The sequence below is a fragment of the Salmo salar genome, chromosome 05 (assembly GCF_965601325.2).
Source record: "Salmo salar chromosome 05, fSalSal1, whole genome shotgun sequence".
Classification (NCBI taxonomy): Eukaryota; Metazoa; Chordata; class Actinopteri; order Salmoniformes; family Salmonidae; genus Salmo; species Salmo salar.
Window position 1 is genome coordinate 65392501 of NC_138295.1, and position 20358 is coordinate 65412858.

Here is a 20358-nt window from a genome sequence, read left to right on the forward strand (position 1 = left end):
GGTGATGTGTATGTCTGTGGATGACGCCAGTTTACTGTGTTAATCTGGGTCCAGCTAGGTCTGTGGAGAGCTTTCTCAACCTTCTGTGAAATGAACATCACTCCAGGACATGTTTCTAATCTTCACCACCCAGTTGATCAGAAAAAGTGGATTTGGCATTACGAAGTTTGGCCCTCTGCTTGGCCTCACCATGGCCCAAATATTACAGGATGATGAAACTCTCTGAGGGATGAGAGAGGGATGAAGAATGGAGGGATGAAGGATGGAGGGATGAAGAATGGAGGAATGAAGATGGAGGGATGAAGGATGGAGGGATGAAGAATGGAGGGATGAAGAATGGAGGGATGAAGATGGAGTAGAGATAAAGGAGGTGGATGTCCTGTTAGCACTCTCTTCCTTCATCTCTCATACAGTAGACCTCTCTCTGCCTATGCATTTCACACAGGTCTGCCGTTCACACTGCATGGTTTTATATAGGCCTGTCTGTGATGTACATGCAGGGCTCTAAAGTGGTCACATATGCGGGCCGCATTTTACGTTCATAAACCACGTCGTGGCCATTAACACCTTGTTCAGTCATGTTACCTCATTAGCTATCTGGCTAACAACCTGGTAACTTTACCAGTATATCCACACATTTGTATCGCTTTTATAGTGAACAAATGTCTTTACAGGGTTACATTTTAGTTTCTAGAGCACAGCATGTGCTTCAAAAGTATCTAGAATTCATATAGGCCCAATACAGGCTGTATGTCAATCATTTTACAAATCTTATTTACTGGTGCTCCTTCATCTTATGTGGTGCTCCTAAGTCATCCGCAGGCCCTTTTACCACCGGCCCGCCTCGCCATCTGATCTTAATGGGTACTGTAATAGATGAGATCGTGTCCTCATCACAGAGATCGCATGAAGAAGAGGTTTTGATGTTGCAGGACAGAGAAGAGAGTATTTCTATGGCTTTGTTTTGCCAGTAGAACATCATCCAATAAGCAGTGTCACGGCAGTGCGTGCATCCATGTTTGTTTGTTTGTGTGTGTGTGTGTGTGTGTGTGTGTGTGTGTGTGTGTGTGTGTGTGTGTGTGTGTGTGTGTGTGTGTGTGTGTGTGTGTGTGTGTGTGTGGCAGCAGCAGCATTGTTCTCTGTCTGTAGCGATTAGGAGGGGGGCTGAGAGGGACGGGAAGGCAGGGAAGCACATGTCTGGTGTGAAGCGTCCGTGCTCCTCTCCTCAGATCACGTGTTGCTGCCTAAAGCTTACCGTATGCTTCCCAGTTGAAACGGTTTGTGCATATAGTATGACGACATTTTGTGACGTTTTAGTTTTTTTGGTGCCTATACCTTAAGGAGCAGAAAGGAACTGATGCTAAACTGGACAAATGTCAGTAATGATTCCCCTGACCTTTGAAATGTGATCTCGGTGGAAAAACACATGGTAAAGCTTTGTAGCATTCCATATCTTATCTTGATATGAGCTTTAACCAAAACTGATTACAGCTCAAATGAATTGACCAAGTTGCATGCCACGTCTTACTACATCTTTCCTTATTCAAAGTTGCAAATCAACTTCATATTATAAAAAAGGTTTTGAAACCCATCAAAAACCTCACCTGTTTCCTGAACCTCCATCTCTGCATCTGACGGAGATGATGGAAGAGATACAGTGTGTGAGATGTGACCTTTCAGTTGAATGCATTAGCAGTCAGTTTAGGAAACAAAAGACATATCAAGGTCAATGGAGAAAGGCCTTGAACACATTCATCCTTAAGAGTCTATTGACACACCCGTGCATCAATCTAAGTAACATGATAAAATAAATCCCCATCAAAATCCATCAGTTAAACTAGACATGTTGGCCTTCTGCCACTGCGGTGGAAGGAGTCCGAGCTACAGCGTTGTATTTCAGACAATGACACATCCTGAAAATAGGCCTTCTCAGGACAACGTCTGTAACAACTGACCATTCTATTACAACCGCTCTATGGAAAAGGGGAGACTCTCATGAACACAATAATGTTCTCCGTTTTGTTCTACGACCCACACAAGTGGCATGACAGTAACCGTCTGACAGTAACCCATACAAAGAAATGGAAGTATCGAGGTAGTTTTCTGCCCCCAAAAATAAGGGGTTAAATATGCATACAAAAAAATATTCAGTACCAGTCAAAAGTTTGGAGACACCTAATCATTCAAGGGTTTTTCTTTATTTTTACTATTTTCACTACATTGTAGAATAATAGTGAAGACATCAAAACTATGAAATAACACATATGGAATCATGTAGTAACCAATAAAAGTTTTTATTTTTGATTCTTCAAAGTAGCCACCCTTTACCTTGATGACAGCTTTACACACTCTTGGCATTCTCTCAACCAGCTTCATGAGGAATGCTTTTCCAACAGTCGTGAAGGAGTTCCCACATATGATGAGCACTTGTTGGCTGCTTAACCTTCACTCTGCGGTCCAACTCATCCCAAAACATTTCACTTGGGTTGAGGTCGGGTGATTGTGGAGGCTAGGTCATCTGATGCAGCACTCCATCACTCTCCTTGGTCAAATAGCCCTTACACAGCCTGGAGGTGTGTTTTGGGTCATTGTCCTGTCGAAAAACAAATGATAGTTCCAGTAAGCACAAACCAGATGGGATGGCGTATTGCTGCAGAATGATGTCGTAGTCTTGCTGGTTAAGTGTGCCATGAATTCTAAGTAAATCACATACAGTGTCACCAGCAAAGCACCCCCACACCATCACACCTCCTCCTCCATGCTTCATGGTGGGAACCACACATGCGGAGATCATCTGTTCACCTACTCTGCGTCTCACAAAAACACAGCAGTTGGAACCAAGCATCTCAAATTTGGACTCATCAGACCAAAGGACAGATTTCCACCGGTTTAATGTCCATTGCTCATGTTTTTTGGACAGAGAAAGTCTCTTCTTATTATTGGTGTCCTTTAGTAGTGGTTTCTTTGCAGCAATTCAACCATGAAGGCTTGATTCACGCATTCTTCTCTGAACAGTTGATGTTGAGATGTGTCTGTTACTTGAACTCTGTGAAGCATTTATTTGGGCTGCAATCTGAGGCTGGTAACTCTAATGAACTTGTCCTCTGCAGCAGAGTCTCTTCCTGTGGCGGTCCTCATGACAGCCAGTTTCATCATAGCGCTTGATGGTTTTTGCGACTGCTCTTGAAGAAACTTTCAAAGTTCTTGAAATGTTCCGTATTGACTGACCTTCATGTCTTAAAGGATGGACTGTCGTTTCTCTTTGCTTATTTGAGCTGTTCTTGCCATAATATGGACGTGGTCTTTTACCAAATAGGGCTATCTTCTGTATACCACCCCTACCATGTCACAACACAACTGATAGGCTCAAACGCATTAAGAAGGAAAGAAATTCCACAAATTAACTTTTAGCAAAGCACGCCTGTTAATTGAAATGCATTCCAGGTGACTACCTTATGAAGCTGGTTGAGAGAATGCCAATAGCGTGCAAAGCTGTCATCAAGGGGTGGCTAAAATATATTTTGATTTGTTTAACACTTTTTTTGGTAACTACATGATTCCATATGTGTTATTTCATAGTTTTGATGTCTTCACTAATATTGTGCAATGTAGAAAATAGTAAAAATAAAGAAAAACCCTGGTATGTATACCTAAAGAGGTCCTAAAATTCCAAATCAAATAGCTAAATGACCCCCTCTTTAGAGCTTAATACCTCAATTTCTGGCCTTTCAGCTGATTCATTGTGCTATTTCAACATGCCATCAGTCTTTCAGATAAGCCTATGAAGAGCTCTTAGGATAGGGTAGAGAGGTGTTTGGCTCAGTATGGTATAATGCTAAAGGAATGTCTCATTTCAGCTTTATGCCAGCGGTTGAAGGATTTAGTTTTCTCTTCAGCTCAGAAGGAGATTGAGCGGCATCAGCGGTACGATTTGCGGAGATTATATTCTACGAGGTGCCTGCCGCAAGTAATTGAAACTAAAAATAACTTTAAAAATGTTTTGCATTCGGAGACAGTAGCAGCCCAGTGTTGGTGTCAAGCTCTCTGTCACTGCTCTGTTGTCTATGACGCTCTCTCAGTCCCTCCCTCCCTCCTCGACTACCTTTATAATGAGACGTCCTGTTGACAGATTTGTCTATCCTGTCCACCATTAAGGCTTTGGCTAGGCTACCAGTTACCAGGAAGCAATACAGATGTCCATCAAAAAATAACACAAGGTGCTTATAATGCATTATAAAGAGGGTATTCAAGTGTTACCTATTGTTGTGCTTGTTGATGCTGTTTTTGTTCATGTTTAAAGGGGAGACGTTGTTTACTCTCTACAGTTTGTTAAACAGAACGCCGGTGATGGGGTAACTGGGTAACGTTGTCGTGTGTTCCTCTGCAGATTCTCATTGTGCAAAGGGTTTTTGTGTACAGTGGAATGAGGGAAACAAAACAGAAGTAACTGTTTGGATTAACTGATTAGCAAGCAATTATTAAACTGATACACATCTGTATTTGGGGGTTCAATGAAAAAGCAATTAATGATGTCAGTGCTTGGGGTGAAACATCCACCTCATTTTCTTTCTGTCCTGGTTTTCTCTTATGCAGACAGAAGGGATCTATTGAAAAGTAAAAAAGTGTGCAAAGAGAAAGTAGGAAAGTGTGTAGAACACACTCAACTAAAAAGTAAGGCATTATGAGAGAGGCTATCGGACTGCATTGTGCTTATGCTGTTGTCAGTGACTCTGTCTCCGTCTGTTATGGAAAGGATATTGATATATTGGTCAGTGTCTCTGTCTGTTCTGGAGTATAGACCCACTAGCCTGTGTGACTGTCTATCTGTATCCTTGTGGAGTGGGATGTGTCTGTGTATGTTGTTTAAGAAGTTTGTGGGAGACACTGGCTGATGAATTGACGGTGGCAGAGCACTGATGTGGGGGGGACCCTCCTCCTCTGTATGTGTTGCATGCAGATGGACGACAGACAGACAGACAGACAGACAGACAGACAGACAGACAGACAGACAGACAGACAGACAGACAGACAGACAGACAGACAGACAGACAGACAGACAGACAGACAGACAGACAGACAGACAGACAGACAGACAGACAGACAGACAGACAGACAGACAGACTTGCATGCATCCATGCTGCTCAACACACCTTCCCACTTCCAGGACCCAGCTGTGTCTGGCTGATTGAGGCTGGCAGGGGGGAGATGTCTGCTGCAGAACACAGCCAAAGAAAAGACAGGATCTCTATCTATTTCTTTCTCTCTCTCTCTCTGTCTCTCTCTCTTTCTCTCTCTTGCTCTCAATTCAATTCAAAGGACTTTATTGGCATGGGAAACATAAGTTTACATTGATAAAGCAAGTGAAATAGATAATATACAATAACAAATTAACAGTATCTCTCTCTCTCTCGCTCTCAATTAAGTTCAAAGGGAGTTAACTGCCTTGTTCAGGGGCAGAACGACAGATTTTTACCTTGTTGGCTCGGGAACTCGAGGATTCGATCCAGCAACCTTTCGGTTATCGTCACCGCGATCACAACATTACTAATGGTAATATAATCTACCGGGGATGATAACTCTATCTCTGTTTGTGTCCCAAATGGCACTCTATTTCCTACATAGTGCACTACTTTTTACCAGGCCATGGTCGAAAGTGCTGCACTATACAAGGATCAGGGCCATTTAGGACAGAACCTCTATGTCAGCCCTTCTGATGCCAAGCCAGGCCTCACACTAAACAGCCATGAGTGTGTGGCATTAGCGTTCCCATTACCGAACCCTAAGAACATGCACGTAGGCTGGGAGCTAAGGAAGGAATCTGTTTAGCAGGTTACTGGCCTCGTGGTTCAGTGTTTACCACTGGCTCTGGGTGGAGGGAGGGAAGAAGGAAGAGAGGGTGGAAGGAAGGGAGGGAGAGAGGGAAGAAGGAAGAGTGGGTGAGAGAGAAGAAGGAGAAGAGGGTGATAGGGAGGGAGAGAGGGTGAGAGAAGGAGAAGAGGGTGATAGGGAGGGAGAGAGGGTGAGAGAAGGAGAAGAGGGTGATAGGGAGGGAGAGAGGGTGAGAGAAGGATAAGAGGGTGATAGGGAGGGAGAGAGGGTGAGAGGAGAAGAGGGTGATAGGGAGGGAGAGAGGGTGAGAGAAGGAGAAGAGGGTGATAGGGAGGGAGAGAGGGTGAGAGAAGGATAAGAGGGTGATAGGGAGGGAGAGAGGGTGAGAGAAGGATAAGAGGGTGATAGGGAGGGAGAGAGGGTGAGATGTGGTTAATAAGCTTGCAGGAAGAACACTGGCTGTGTGCTGCTGTGTCTTTCCTGTTTGTGTCTGCACTGCTAGCTGGGTTGTGTAATTCGATAGGTACCTGGGATCCTTCCCCAATGCTCTCTTTCTCTCTCTCTCTTTCTCTCTGGATGTCTCTCTCTCATCTTAACTGCTGCAAACAGGTTTACAGAATCAAAGTCATATTGATGTGGTACTACCTTCCACTACAGTACATTTCAAAGCCATCCTCCTCACGACCTGTTTTAAACTTCACTTTGTGTTGCGTAGGTAGGGAGCCAGGGAGCCAGCCGGTCAGTTCGTCCTTCCTCTCCTGATGGTTCCTTCTTTTCTGGGTGGATTTATCACAGCTCCCTCCTTTGCTTTCAGGAAGACAATAAATGTTCCATCAGAGCAGAGCAGTGCTGTGAGAGGAATATGGGGAGGGAGGGAGGGAGGGAGGGAGGGAGGGAGGGAGGGAGGGAGGAGAAGAGAGTGAGAGAGAGGAGAGAGAGAGAGAGAAGAGAGAGAGAGAGAGAGAGAGAGAGAGAGAGAGAGAGAGGCACCGTGGCACAGTCTGGTCCTGACTCCCTGACCTTGGACAGTGACCTTGTCTAAATAATAGATCATCTTAACCTCATTTCATGCAATAACCAATCCAAACGTTTTTTCATGGAGGAAAAGTACAAATTGTTCAAATAAGAAGGGAGCTGAGTTCAGAAGTACAGGGAATATAGGGACATTTCAGACAAGAGGTCTTCATGGATCCGGGTAGACCCGATATGCCCGAAACCCGACCCGGGCCCGATGAGGTTCGGGGTCTGAAATTCTAACTTTTCCCTCAGGTCCGGGTTGGGTCCTGTTTGATTGTCATCAGGTCTCGGGTCTATATCACTACAGCTGGTAGACCTGAGTGGACTCGAATGGACCCAGCCACGGCTCTGCATTGCCTATCAGATATTTGTTTTACGCTAATAAGGTGAATTTACTAACTTATAGAAGGCCCTAGCCAACATTTAAGGACCTATTTGTTAACCAGAAGAGCAACATGATAAACATAGTTTTTTTGTCACTCAGGTCCAATTGGGTTCAGGTCTGATTGTTCTCGTGTCCATTAAGGGTTCAGGTCTGATTGTTCTCGGGTCCATTAAGGGTTCAGGTCTGATTGTTCTCGTGTCCATTAAGGGTTCAGGTCTGATTGTCCTCGTGTCCATTAAGGGTTCAGGTCTGATTGTTCTCGTGTCCATTAAGGGTTCAGGTCTGATTGTTCTCGGGTCCATTAAGGGTTCAGGTCTGATTGTTCTCGTGTCCATTAAGGGTTCAGGTCTGATTGTTCTCGTGTCCATTAAGGGTTCAGGTCTGATTGTTCTCGTGTCCATTAAGGGTTCAGGTCTGATTGTTCTCGTGTCCATTAAGGGTTCAGGTCTGATTGTTCTCGTGTCCATTAAGGGTTCAGGTCTGATTGTTCTCGTGTCCATTAAGGGTTCAGGTCTGATTGTTCTCGTGTCCATTAAGGGTTCAGGTCTGATTGTTCTCGTGTCCATTAAGGGTTCAGGTCTGATTGTTCTCGTGTCCATTAAGGGTTCAGGTCTGATTGTTCTCGGGTCCATTAAGGGTTCAGGTCTGATTGTTCTCGTGTCCATTAAGGGTTCAGGTCTGATTGTTCTCGTGTCCATTAAGGGTTCAGGTCTGATTGTTCTCGTGTCCATTAAGGGTTCAGGTCTGATTGTTCTCGGGTCCATTAAGGGTTCAGGTCTGATTGTTCTCGTGTCCATTAAGGGTTCAGGTCTGATTGTTCTCGTGTCCATTAAGGGTTCAGGTCTGATTGTTCTCGTGTCCATTAAGGGTTCAGGTCTGATTGTTCTCGGGTCCATTCAGGTCCTGGTCCCCATTTAATATATATGATCAGTCCATTCGGGTCATGTCTGATTGTGTTCGGGTCGTTTCGGGTCAGGTTCCAACATTTTGGAACCTCTAGTTAAGACAGAGTTCATCACCACATTTGAGAGACATACTTATGCAGTGGTGTTAGGAGCTGCACTATCGCTGCTTGTCCTATAAATGCCAGCCAACCTAAAACCTCTGAAGCACTGAAGCACATCACATGTAATTAGAACTTGAGTGAAAAAAACAACATTTTGGTTTTGACTGAAGTGAGTCAGACGGTGGGAGAGTTAGCTAGCTGTGCTGTGTGTGATATCTGCCTCAGGACCTCCCCACTTTCATCTTCCTGTCGCTCTGACTTGCTTTAGAGTTTTTAACCCAGACAAACTTGTCTCCATCCGTCTGTCTGTCTTCCTGTCTGTCTTCTTTTTCTGGGAGAGGAGGAAAGGAGGAGGAGGAGGAGGAGGGGGAAAGAAGGTGGGAAGGAGGGGTGTGAGCAGTCGCTCCAGACTGTGCTCGAGTGTTGCCAACGGCGCCTGCTGCAACGGGGCATCAGGTCAATGTTCCCCTCTGCCAAACTGCCTGCCAACAGCCAACAGAGAAGGAGGGATGGAGGTAGAAGGAGGGAGGGAAAGGGGGAGAGGTAGATGGAGAGAGAGGGAGGAAGGGTGAGAGGGAGAGATGGATGGTGGGACTGTGAGAAGGAGGGAGTACAGTGTAACAGTGAAAGGAAGGGAGAGTGTGTGAGAAGAAGGAAGAGAGAGAGGGAGTGTGAGAGGGATTGAGTGTGAGTGCCTTTTGGTCAGGCCAGGGAAAATGCCACACATCCATCCACAGATAACATATTCATACTTCCCTGTATGTAGGCATGGCTCACCAGATAACAAACCAATAGATGGGCTGGAGCAGGTTCATACTTATCCACGTCACCACCAACCAACCACCACCGACCAACCACCATCATCCCCAACATCACCCCCAACATCTGTCCTAACATCACCACCAACATCACCCCCAACATCACCCCCAACATCACCCCCAACATCTGTCCTAACATCGCCCCCAACATCACCCCCAACATCACCCCCAACATCTGTCCTAACATCACCACCATCACCACCAACATCTGTCCTAACATCACCACCAACATCACCCCCAACATCACCCCCAACATCTGTCCTAACATCACCACCATCACCACCAACATCTGTCCTAACATCACCACCAACATCACCCCCAACATCACCCCCAACATCTGTCCTAACATCGCCCCCAACATCACCCCCAACATCACCCCCAACATCACTCCCAACATCTGTCCTAACATCACCACCATCACCACCAACATCTGTCCTAACATCACCACCAACATCACTCCCAACATCTGTCCTAACATCACCACCATCACCACCAACATCTGTCCTAACATCACCACCAACATCACCCCCAACAGCTGTCCTAACATCGCCACCAACATCACCCCCAACATCACCCCCAACATCTGTCCACTCCCCAACATCATCACCAACATCACCCCCACCCAACATCACCACCAACATCACCCCCATATCTTCTAACATCACCACCAACATCACCCCCAATATCTTATTTAACATCACCACCAACATCACTCCCAATACCTTCTTTAACATCACCACCAACATCACTCCCAATACCTTCTTTAACATCACCACCAACATCACTCCCAATATCTTCTTTAACATCACCACCAACATCACTCCCATACCTTCTTAACATCACCACCAACATCACCCCCAATACCTTCTTTAACATCACCACCAACATCACCCCCAATATCTTATTTAACATCACCACCAACATCACTCCCAATACCTTCTTTAACATCACCACCAACATCACCCCCAATACCTTCTTTAACATCACCACCAACATCACTCCCAATACCTTCTTTAACATCACCACCAACATCACTCCCAATATCTTCTTTAACATCACCACCAACATCACTCCCAATACCTTCTTTAACATCACCACCAACATCACCCCCAATATCTTCTTTAACATCACCACCAACATCACTCCCAATACCTTCTTTAACATCACCACCAACATCACCCCCAATATCTTCTTTAACATCACCACCAACATCACTCCCAATACCTTCTTTAACATCACCACCAACATCACCCCCAATATCTTCTTTAACATCACCACCAACATCACTCCCAATACCTTCTTTAACATCACCACCAACATCACTCCCAATACCTTCTTTAACATCACCACCAACATCACTCCCAATATCTTCCCTAACATCACCACCAACATCACCCCAACGTCAGCTGCTGTGGTGTTAGAGTTATTGCCCTGAGTTGGATTTAGCCTTTTTAACTACGAAATGTTCCACAACATTCAACAACCCTGTGACCTCATCATCCGGCGCCAGCGACCCGAGCGCCATGGCACCAGATGTTGTAGCCGGCCTATCAGAGGTGCTCCCCCGGATCGAACACAACAGATGCCTTGCAAGGGCACAGAATGACGTGAAATATTTAGCATGCAGAGAGAGCAGAGAGCAGGGTGAGTCTGAGACAAGCCTGGGCATTACCATTTGAAGGGCACGGTGCGGTGCAGAGAGAGAGGAGAGAGAGGCACACACTCCCTCACACACAAACAGATATTTTAGTGCTCTTACCTACAGTGCTATTGTGCTTTCTCCCTCTCTCTCTCTCTCTCTCTCTCTCTCTCTCTCTCTCTCTCTCTCTCTCTCTCTCTCACTCTCTCTCTCTCTCTCTCTCTCTCACTCTCTCTCTCGCTCTCTCTGTCTCCCTCTCTCTCTGTCTCCCTCGTTCTATCTATCTGTCGGTGTCTCTCACACACACACACACTAGGGTTGTGGTACTGATCATTATTGCGGGCAGCCAGTCAGAAGGTTGAGCATTAACAAATGAGTCTAACTTCACCTCTTTCCTAGTCGCCTCAGAGGTCAGCTGAGGCATCCTGAGTCAGGCAGACACACAGCAAAACCTGACATGGCACCCTATTCCCTAGCAAGTGTGCACTATGTGTTAGCCCTATGTAGCTCTGGCCAAAAGTACTGAACAAGGAACTAGTGTGCCATTTCAGACACAGAAAGGTAGAGGACATTCACCAGAACATATTGTATGGAACTGCACTTAGTTCTCTTAAAACACTTCCCTTTTCTTGTCACCTTCCTACCTTCCTTTCCTTTCTTCCTCTATTTTCTACTCACAGAGGTAGCTAGCCTTATGATGAAGATCATATATTCTACAATCTACATGCTGTCAGAGAGCTGCCAAAATACAATCGGTTTGAATCCTCAGTGGATGTCTTGTTTTTTCAACGCCACAAGCTTCCTAACGTGGCAGGCATGGTGTTGAATCCATTAAGGCTGTCGGCCAATCATCTCTCTGCCTGTCATCATGGCTCGGCGAATGATAGCGAGGAAATAGGAGCGAGGCTAGCAACCAAGAGGCCATTTACAGACTGCAGCAGCACAACAGTCTCAAGGTTCCACGCCATGCTCACTGAATGAAACAACAAGGGCAGAGGTAGTGTGTATGTGTGTGTGTGCTTCTGTGTGCATATGCGTGCTCTTGTGTGTGCATGTGGGCTTTAATGTGCATTTGTGTGTGTCTATTATGCTTGAGTGATGCACAGAGAGAGATCCAGAAGAGAAATATGCCCTGGAGTTCAAGTCATTCAAATGAACAGTGATTTTTTTTCTGCTTTTTTGGGCCACGGTAATTCCTCTGTTAGCGAATTGAAAAGCCTTGGCTGGGGGCTGTTTTTGGGTGATATTGATATGGTTTTAGAAAATGAATAGCAACCATCCCTCTGAGTTTATATGAGCAGCATTGTTGATTTATGGGCAGGCTTTAATAAAAACAAAGCTGTCCCACTTTGTTGGCAGACACTGTTATGTGGAGGATAGATCATTAAAGCCAGCTAGGGTTTGGTGGTGAGACATTGTTCTGTTGGTACACTTGAAGCTGCTGGGTGTGTGTGGGTGTGTGTGGGGTGTGTGTGTGTGTGTGTGTGTGTGTGTGTGTGTGTGTGTGTGTGTGTGTGTGTGTGTGTGTGTGTGTGTGTGTGTGTGTGTGTGTGTGTGTGTGTGTGTGTGTGTGTGTGTGTGTGTGTGTGTGCGTGCGTGCGTGCGTAACCTTTTGAGATGATGTAGGGGGAAAAGAAAGGTAAACTCTACACATTACACTCTGTGCTCTCAAGTCTTTTACAGTATTTAGACCCGTAAGAACATACAATATTTAGACCCGTAAGTCATAGTCGGTGGTAGTATTGTGTGGTAACCTACACTCCAAACTCAACTCCCAGGGCAATCAGAGAGCATGGTCCTTTTCTGTTGTCTCTGCCATAACCTAGCAGTACAGGATCAGAGAGGTTCACTGTGAAGTCTGAGGAGGGGACAAGACCCAGGGGTTACACAGATTGTATTATCTTTCTACCCAGATCAAAAGATGTGGCAAAGTTTCTGCTGTCTGTCAGTTCACGGGGGAGAAATAAAATCCAAAAGCCAAAACAAAGCCAAAAAGAAAAACAGCAAGTGTTTGCAGAACTGACAGCAGTTGACAAAGCCCTGTCAGGGATTAAAATATGTCATCAAACCAGTGTATTCAGTTGAAGGGTATACAGTAGCACGATGGACATCACTCACTGACAGAGGGCTTTTCCTGTCCAACCCACCACTGTATTGTAGCACTGCTTAATGCCTTACATAACAGATGAAGATGGAAGGTGCAGTGGAAGATCACATCTTTATTATTCTACACCTGAGTTACCGGAGGGTTGTCACATGTTTCCCTTAATGGTTCATTCCAGCAAATCATCTGCATTTCTAGATCCGTCACTAAAAGGGTGATTTAATATGATACCACTTCCTTGTTAGCTTCATTGAGTGTACCTTACAAAGTAACAACACACAATCACATTCTACAATCACAGAAATAGAATTACTATAACAAAAATTCCCGTGCAGTTCATTCTATTTCTATGCATACTATGTCAAATCAATGTAAATAGTCCGGGTGGCCATTTCATTAATTGTTCACCAGTCTTATGGCTTGGGGGTAGAAGCTAGTAAGGAGCCTTTTGGTCCTAGACTTGGCGCTCCAGTACCGCTTGATGTGCGGTAGCAGAGAGAACAGTCTATGACTTGGGTGACTGGAGTCTTTTACACCGTCTAGGACCTGGATGGCAGGAAGCTTGGCAGCAGTGATGTATGGGGCAATATGCACTACCCTCTGTAGCGCCTTACGGTCGGATGCCGAGCAGTTGCCATACCAGGCGGTAATGCAACCGGTCAGCATGCTCTCGATGGTGCAGCTGTAGAACTTTTTGAGGATCTGGGGACCCATGCCAAATCTTTTCAGTCTCCTGAGGGGGAAAAGGTGTTGTCGTGCCCTCCTCATGACTGTCTTGGTGTGTTTGGACCATTCTAGTTTGTTGTTGATGTGGACACCAAGGAACTTGAAACTCTCAACCCGCTCCACTACAGCCCCGTTGATGTTAATGGGGGCGTGTTCGGCCCTCCTTTTCCTGTGGTCCACGATCAGCTCCTTTGTCTTGCTCACATTAAGGGTGAGGTTTTTGTCCTGGCACCACACTGCCAGATCTCTGACCTCCTCCCTATAGGCTGTCTCATTGTTGTCAGTGATCAGCCACTGTTGTGTTGTCAGCAAACTTAATGATGGTGTTAAAGTCGTGCTTGACACGCAGTTGTGGGTGAACAGGGAGTACAGGAGGGGACTAAGCACGCACCCCTGAAGGGCCCCAGTGTTGAGGATCAGCGTGGCATATGTGTTTTTGTCTACCCTTACCACCTCGTGCTGACTCATCAGGAAGTCCAGGATTAAGTTGCAGAAGGCGGTGTTTAGTCCCAGAGTCCTTAGCTTAGTGATGAGCTTCGTGGGCACTATGGTGTTGAATGCTGAGCTGTAGTCAATGAACAAGATTCTCACATAGATGTTCATTTTGTCCAGGTGGCAAATGGCAGTGTGGAGTGTGATTAAGATTGCGTCATCTTTGGATCTGTTGGGGCGGTATGCAAATTGGAGTGGGTCTTTTGTTTCCAGGATGATGGTGTTGATGTGAGCCATGACCAGCCTTTCAAAGCACTTCATGGCTACCGACATGAGTACTACGGGGTGGTAATTATTTAGGCATGTTACCTTCGCTTTCTTGGGCACAGGAACTATGGGGGGTCTGCTTGAAACATGTAGGTATTACAGACTCGGTCAGGGAGAGGTTGAAAATGTCAGTGAAGACACTTGCCATTTGGTTCGCACGTGCTTTGAGTACACATCCTGGTAATCCATCTGGCCCCACGGCTTTGTGAATGTTGACCTGTTTAAAGGCCTTGCTCACATCGGTTATGGAGAGCGTGATCAAACAGTCATCCAGAACAGCTGGTGCTCTCATGCATGCTTCAGTGTTGCTTGCCTCGAAGCGTGCATAAAAGGCATTTAGCTTGTCTGGTAGGCTCGTGTCACTGGGTAGCTCGCGGCTGGGTTTACCTTTGTACTCCGTAATAGTTTGCAAGCCCTGCCATATCCGAAGAGCGTCAGAGCCGGTGTAGTAGGATTCAATCTTAGTCCTGTATTTAAACTTTGACCTTTTGATGGTTCGTCTGTGGGCCTAGCAGGATTTCTTATAAGCGTCCGGATTAGTGTCCCACTCCTTGAAAGCGGCAGCTTTAGCCTTTAGCTCAGTTGGATGTTGCCTGTAATCCATGGCTTCTGGTTGAGATATGTACGTACGGTTACTATGGGGATATGGTTACTGTGGGGACGACGTCATCGATGCACTTATTGATGAAACCGGTGACTGAGGTGGTATACTCCTCAATGCCATTGGATGAGTCCCAGAACATATTCCAGTCTGTGTTAGCAAAACAGTCCCATAGCGTAGCATCCGCGTCATCTGACCACTTCCGTATTGAGCGAGTCACTTGTAATTCCTGCTTTAGTTTTTGCTTGTAAGGAGGAATCAGGAGGATAGGATTATGGGCATATTTGCCAAATGGAGGGCGAGGGAGAGTCTCTGTGTGTGGAGTAAAGGTGGTCTAGAGTTTTTTTCCTCTGGTTACACATGTGACATGCAGGGCATGTCACAGTCATTAGTGAGGAGAAACGGCACCTTTAAGTCAGCTCAAATCATTTCCCTTTCCCCTGCAGTAGGCAGCTATTTACCTGTTTTGTTTGTAGTCTCAGCACTTTCATAAGCAAGCTGTCGATGTTCAGGGCTCATTGTTCAGACAGAATGCCACCCGCTCAGGCCGTTTGACAACAGAACTGCTGCTCTAGCATTTAGTGAGGGTTAGATGAGACTGGGAGTCTGCAGTCTGCATTCTCCCTCCATTCATTATGCAGACCTTTCCTACCCCAGAGAGCTACAGCCCTGGCAATTAAGGACACCTGCACCATGTCAGATATAGAGTTTATTCAATTTCGATTTTGCATCCCAATATTGCACTTTATATACATCACAGAAGACTGACATATAACAAAACCATTTGATATACACTACTGGTCAAAAGTTTTAGAACACCTACTCATTCTAGGGTTTTCTTTATTTTTACTATTTTCTACATTGTTGAATAATAGTGAAGACTTCACAACTATGAAATAACACATATGGAATCATGTAGTAACCCAAAAAGTGTTAAACAAATCAAAATATATTTTATATTTGCCTTGATGACAGCTCTGCACACTCCTTTTTCTCCCCAATTTTGCGATATCCAGTTGGTAGTTACAGTCTTGTCCCATTGCTGCAACTCCCGTACGTACTTAGGAGAAGCGAAGGTCGAGAGCCATGCGTCCTCCAAAACACGACCCAGCCAGGCCGCACTGCTCCTTGACACATGCTCTCTTAACCCGTAAGCCAGCCACACCAATGTGTCGTAGGAAACACCGTACAACTGGCGACCGAAGTCAGCATGCATGTGCCTGGCCCTCCACAAGGAGTCGCTAGAGCGCGATCGGACAAGGACATCCCGGCCGGCCAAACCCTAAACTAACCTGGACGACGCTGGGCCAATTGTGTGCCACCTCATGGGTCTCCCGGTCACGACCGGCTGCAACACAACCTGGGATCGAACCTGGGTCTGTAGTGACGCCTCTAGCACTGCGATGCAGTGCCTTAGACCGCTGCGACACTCGGGAGTCAGAGTCAAATTTTTTGTTTGTTTATTAATTAAGAAATTAGGAAAAATATGAACATTCCACCCATTAGGCCACTAGGTCATTTGACTGCAGGAAAGGGCTACGGTAGGATAGGATAGGCGTTCGTCACAATAAATGGCCACAGAGGGTTATGGCTCTATCATGACCATTAATTCAACTTTGAAGAGAAGAAATTGCATTCATATGGAGATATGCCATAGGCTGCACTATTATAGTGTGTTTGAGTTTATAATGAGTGTCTAATTGTTCAATAATAGCTAAGACAGAGGTAATTAATAGGCTGCCTATTGAGCGTGGGAGAACAGGGATACATACGTTACATATAATGACATAACAGTGTAATTGACAGAAAAATACATTTCCGTTGTGTGTTTCTATCCATTTCCTTTACACACAACAAAATAAAGGCATGAGCAACTTGAAAATCATTCAGATAGCGAACGTTGAGTAAGGCTTGCCTGGAGTCTTAATGTCTAAGAGCTGAATCCTGCCTGATTTCCATCCCCACAAAGACACAGAACATTCAGTGTTTTCACTAAATTAGGTTTCTTTGTGATGGTGTTTTTTTTCCCGTCATTCACAATGCTGTTGCATAACACAGTGTAATGGGAATCATAACTGTCATATCGGCCATTTTGCTGTTATGGATGTCAAACCCAGCCAAGCCAGTATTGCAGCATATCTACATGACAAGCCTCATATACAGTTGCATAAACTAAAGGCAGTGTTTTTGTTGTTTTCAGAAGCGAGTGGAGTGGAGCCAAGCTGCCCCCTTTCCTCTAGCTCTAATCCCTCTTACTGGGTGTAGTGATAAGCATGTTTGACTTGGCCCACATTTCCTGTGTTGTTTCTGCCTTGCCAAACCATGTGACTCCCAGTCCCTGTAGAGATGGATAATCTGAGTGATGCCTGTTAGGCACCGCTCTCCTCCTGGACCAAGCAACAGAACAGCAGGGAAGGAAAACAAAATGCCCGCTTTTCATTTGCTTTCCTCCCTCCCTTTTCTCCTTCCCTCTTTCCCTTACCTCTTCCCCCTTATTAAATGTTTTGCTGCTCATAGATAGATAGAATCTGTTGGTGGGAGCTGGTGGCTTTGTTGACATGCTTTTCCATCTCCCTCCCCATGTGATAGGATTAAACGCCATAGGGCCACTGGTGACCTAACCGTCTCTGGCCCCAGCCCATTGGCCCACTGAAAGCTGTGATAAACCGTGCCGATGCAAGCTGTAGCCAGTCAGATCAGACGGTATGTGTAGATTGAGGAGGGGGGTGGATAGTTGCTGTACACCAGTTGAAGGCTATTGAGATGCAGCCCAGTTGTCAGGGACACAGTCTTTGGAGCTTCAGTCTAATTACCTCTGAAGAAAGAAAAAAAAACGATTGTAATTATATTGTTTAATAAGATCCATCTTTGTTTTCTAAGCAGTGGTAGTTATCAATACAAACCAATTTGATAATATTATTCCTGTTATTTCTGTTATTGTATGGGAGGTTTTGGCTTGGACAAGGCTTACTTTACAATAACTCCTGTTATTGTGGTAAACATATCTTACCATATATGATGATTAGATGTGTTGAACACTAAACAAGGTGACACCAGCCAGGCATTGTTGTGATCCCTGTGGAAAGTGTTATTGTTTTGCTGTTCGGTGCCACAGACTACACTGTCCTGATTAGCGGCTGATGTTTCAGCGGTTGGCACAAAACAGCTGCAGTCTGCTTACATGTGCGCCACACACACACACACACACACACACACACACACACACACACACACACACACACACACACACACACACACACACACACACACACACACACACACACACACACACACACAACCCAGCCAGTGAATCAGATCTGGAAGGAGGACCCTCACTGATGAGGTGGTAATTATTGTTTTCTCCCAAGGGATTCTGGGATAGACATCACACACACCTACAGGTTTTCTCTTCCTGTCTGCCCTCCTCCAGAACCTTGATCACCATGGTGTAACTCTACCTCTCTCCTCTTTCATTATAGCATGTTCACATGCTGAAAACTTTACCTCAAAAACAATCATCACAAAACAAACCCTTTATTTAAGTTACTCCTAAAAAAAAAGCGTAGGTTTTAGTAGAATCTATAAGTAGAATCTATCTATAAGTATCTATAAGGGTCCTCAGAGCAACATACTGCCCTCGAAGCTCCGTCAGTATGATCGCATATGGAAATGTTTACGTTTTTTCAATGTTTTCTTTAAGATAGGGCCTACCACTAGGGTTGTTGTTTATGGGACTCATAACTGCTGCTGCCAGTTAAACTTCTCAGCCTCTATGTGTGAATGTCTCTTTCTGTTGGTGTCTCTCCTTGGATGTACTGTACACAAAAGTGATTGACAGTGTTTCCATGGAGATGGTGTATTTCATTACCTTGTAGAGGCTATGTCATGTTTGCTGTTGTCTGTCCTGGGAGAGGAGCTAGTGGAATGAAATGAAATGGCTGGAGCCGGAACGATTCCGTCTGAGGGAAGAAAGGAGCGCTGAGAAGAACCTTGTATTGCTGCTTCAGGCTACTCTGACAGGCCTTGTCTACGGGAAAGACTGACGGACTTTAGTTTACATACCATAGATAGTACTTTAGGAGTACTTGTTCATCCATTTACACTATCTTCTCTAAATAATATGTGCTTACCTCATGTTTTTGATTTTCCATGCTTTATAATGTTGATGATATTGCAACGTAGTAGGCAGGGAAATCAGTAACTGGTAGGTAACGTCTTCATAATCATTGTGGTGTTTTTGTTAACTCGCAGGTGCTGCATACTTATATAATGTTTCTTCTGCATGTTTGATACCTGGATTAGCTTAGTGAACTTTGTACTGAACTTGTTTATAAATAAACTAGCCTGTTGTGTAAATCCTATGGTGAGACGTTTAATTGGCTTTCACACTTTGGCGTAGGTTCCTTTGATTTAGGTCAGTGTCTCGTAGGATAAGGTTTAATCATGTATAGGTCATCTTATGTAAGCAAGTGATCCACTTCACTTTACAGCATCAACAGTGTTTGTATTGTGAAATTGCTGTCTGACATTGTGTGTAGAAAGTTACCACGTCTGGGTCAAATACATAATGTCAAATACTTTCAAATATTTGAGCTGTGCTTGATTTCGTTTGCCCAGGCCTACAAGGGAACCAACGGAATAGTCCCAAAATTGCAATGTCCTGTTAACACATATCTTTACACTTATTATCTGTTTGATGTTTGATCAATGACAGCGTATCTCGTTCAGAAGTGTCCAATTCATATTCCTGTTATAATATTGTTGTGTTTTATTATAAAACAATAAAATATTGTTGAAATGGTTTGTTAAATTGAATTGTTAATGAGGACCTCAATAAGTTATTGATCTCTCCTCCAATTAATCATAGCCAGAGTATGGAATATGCCACACCGTGAAAATGTTGCATTCACTCTACATCATTATCAGTAGCTGCTGTGCTGACTGCTGACATAACATAATATGATGAACTGTTTTGTTATTGGCAGCAATGTATATGCACTGTATCTTTTGACACTTTTGAATTTACAAGGTCATATTTCCCACTTCCTGTTGCATGACCATGTTATTACTGAATATGTGGTGTTATGTGTTATGACTGACTCCATATTTCCTGTTGTTGTTTTGTTTTGAACAGACTGAAGAAGAAATCCCAGTCAGTGGATATTGCCACTCAAGGATTCTCCTCTACCCTGGTGCCAACCTCGCCGATCAACAAGACTGAACCACCTGTTACCAAGACAACCACATTGGGGGTTCAGCAAAACAATGCAACCAATTCCCAGAGAATCTGCAGTCCACGGTGCAGTGAGCTGAAACGCGGCTACACCATTGGTAAATGAAAAGTGCTAGAATTCTGATCTGCCCATCTATGTGTGTCCACGTTCCATGTTCCTCCATTTGACTTTCCTCCAGGGACACGAGTCTGTGGCAGGAAGAGGAAGGGATGTTGGAGGGGTGTGTGTGTGGTGTGTGTG

The 20358-nt window shown here is 44.9% G+C and overlaps 1 protein-coding gene across 5 annotated transcripts in view; it reads left to right on the forward strand.

Annotated features, from left to right (window-relative positions):
- Positions 1–20358, forward strand: part of LOC100194674 (oxidation resistance protein 1) — a 157293-nt gene that overhangs the window by 52075 nt on the left and 84860 nt on the right. For all 5 annotated transcript variants that reach the window (XM_045718572.2, XM_082975409.1, XM_082975411.1 and 2 more), the window contains exon 3: positions 20019–20215. In XM_045718572.2, the coding sequence (XP_045574528.2) occupies positions 20019–20215 (197 nt within the window). The remainder of the gene's footprint in view (positions 1–20018; positions 20216–20358) is intronic.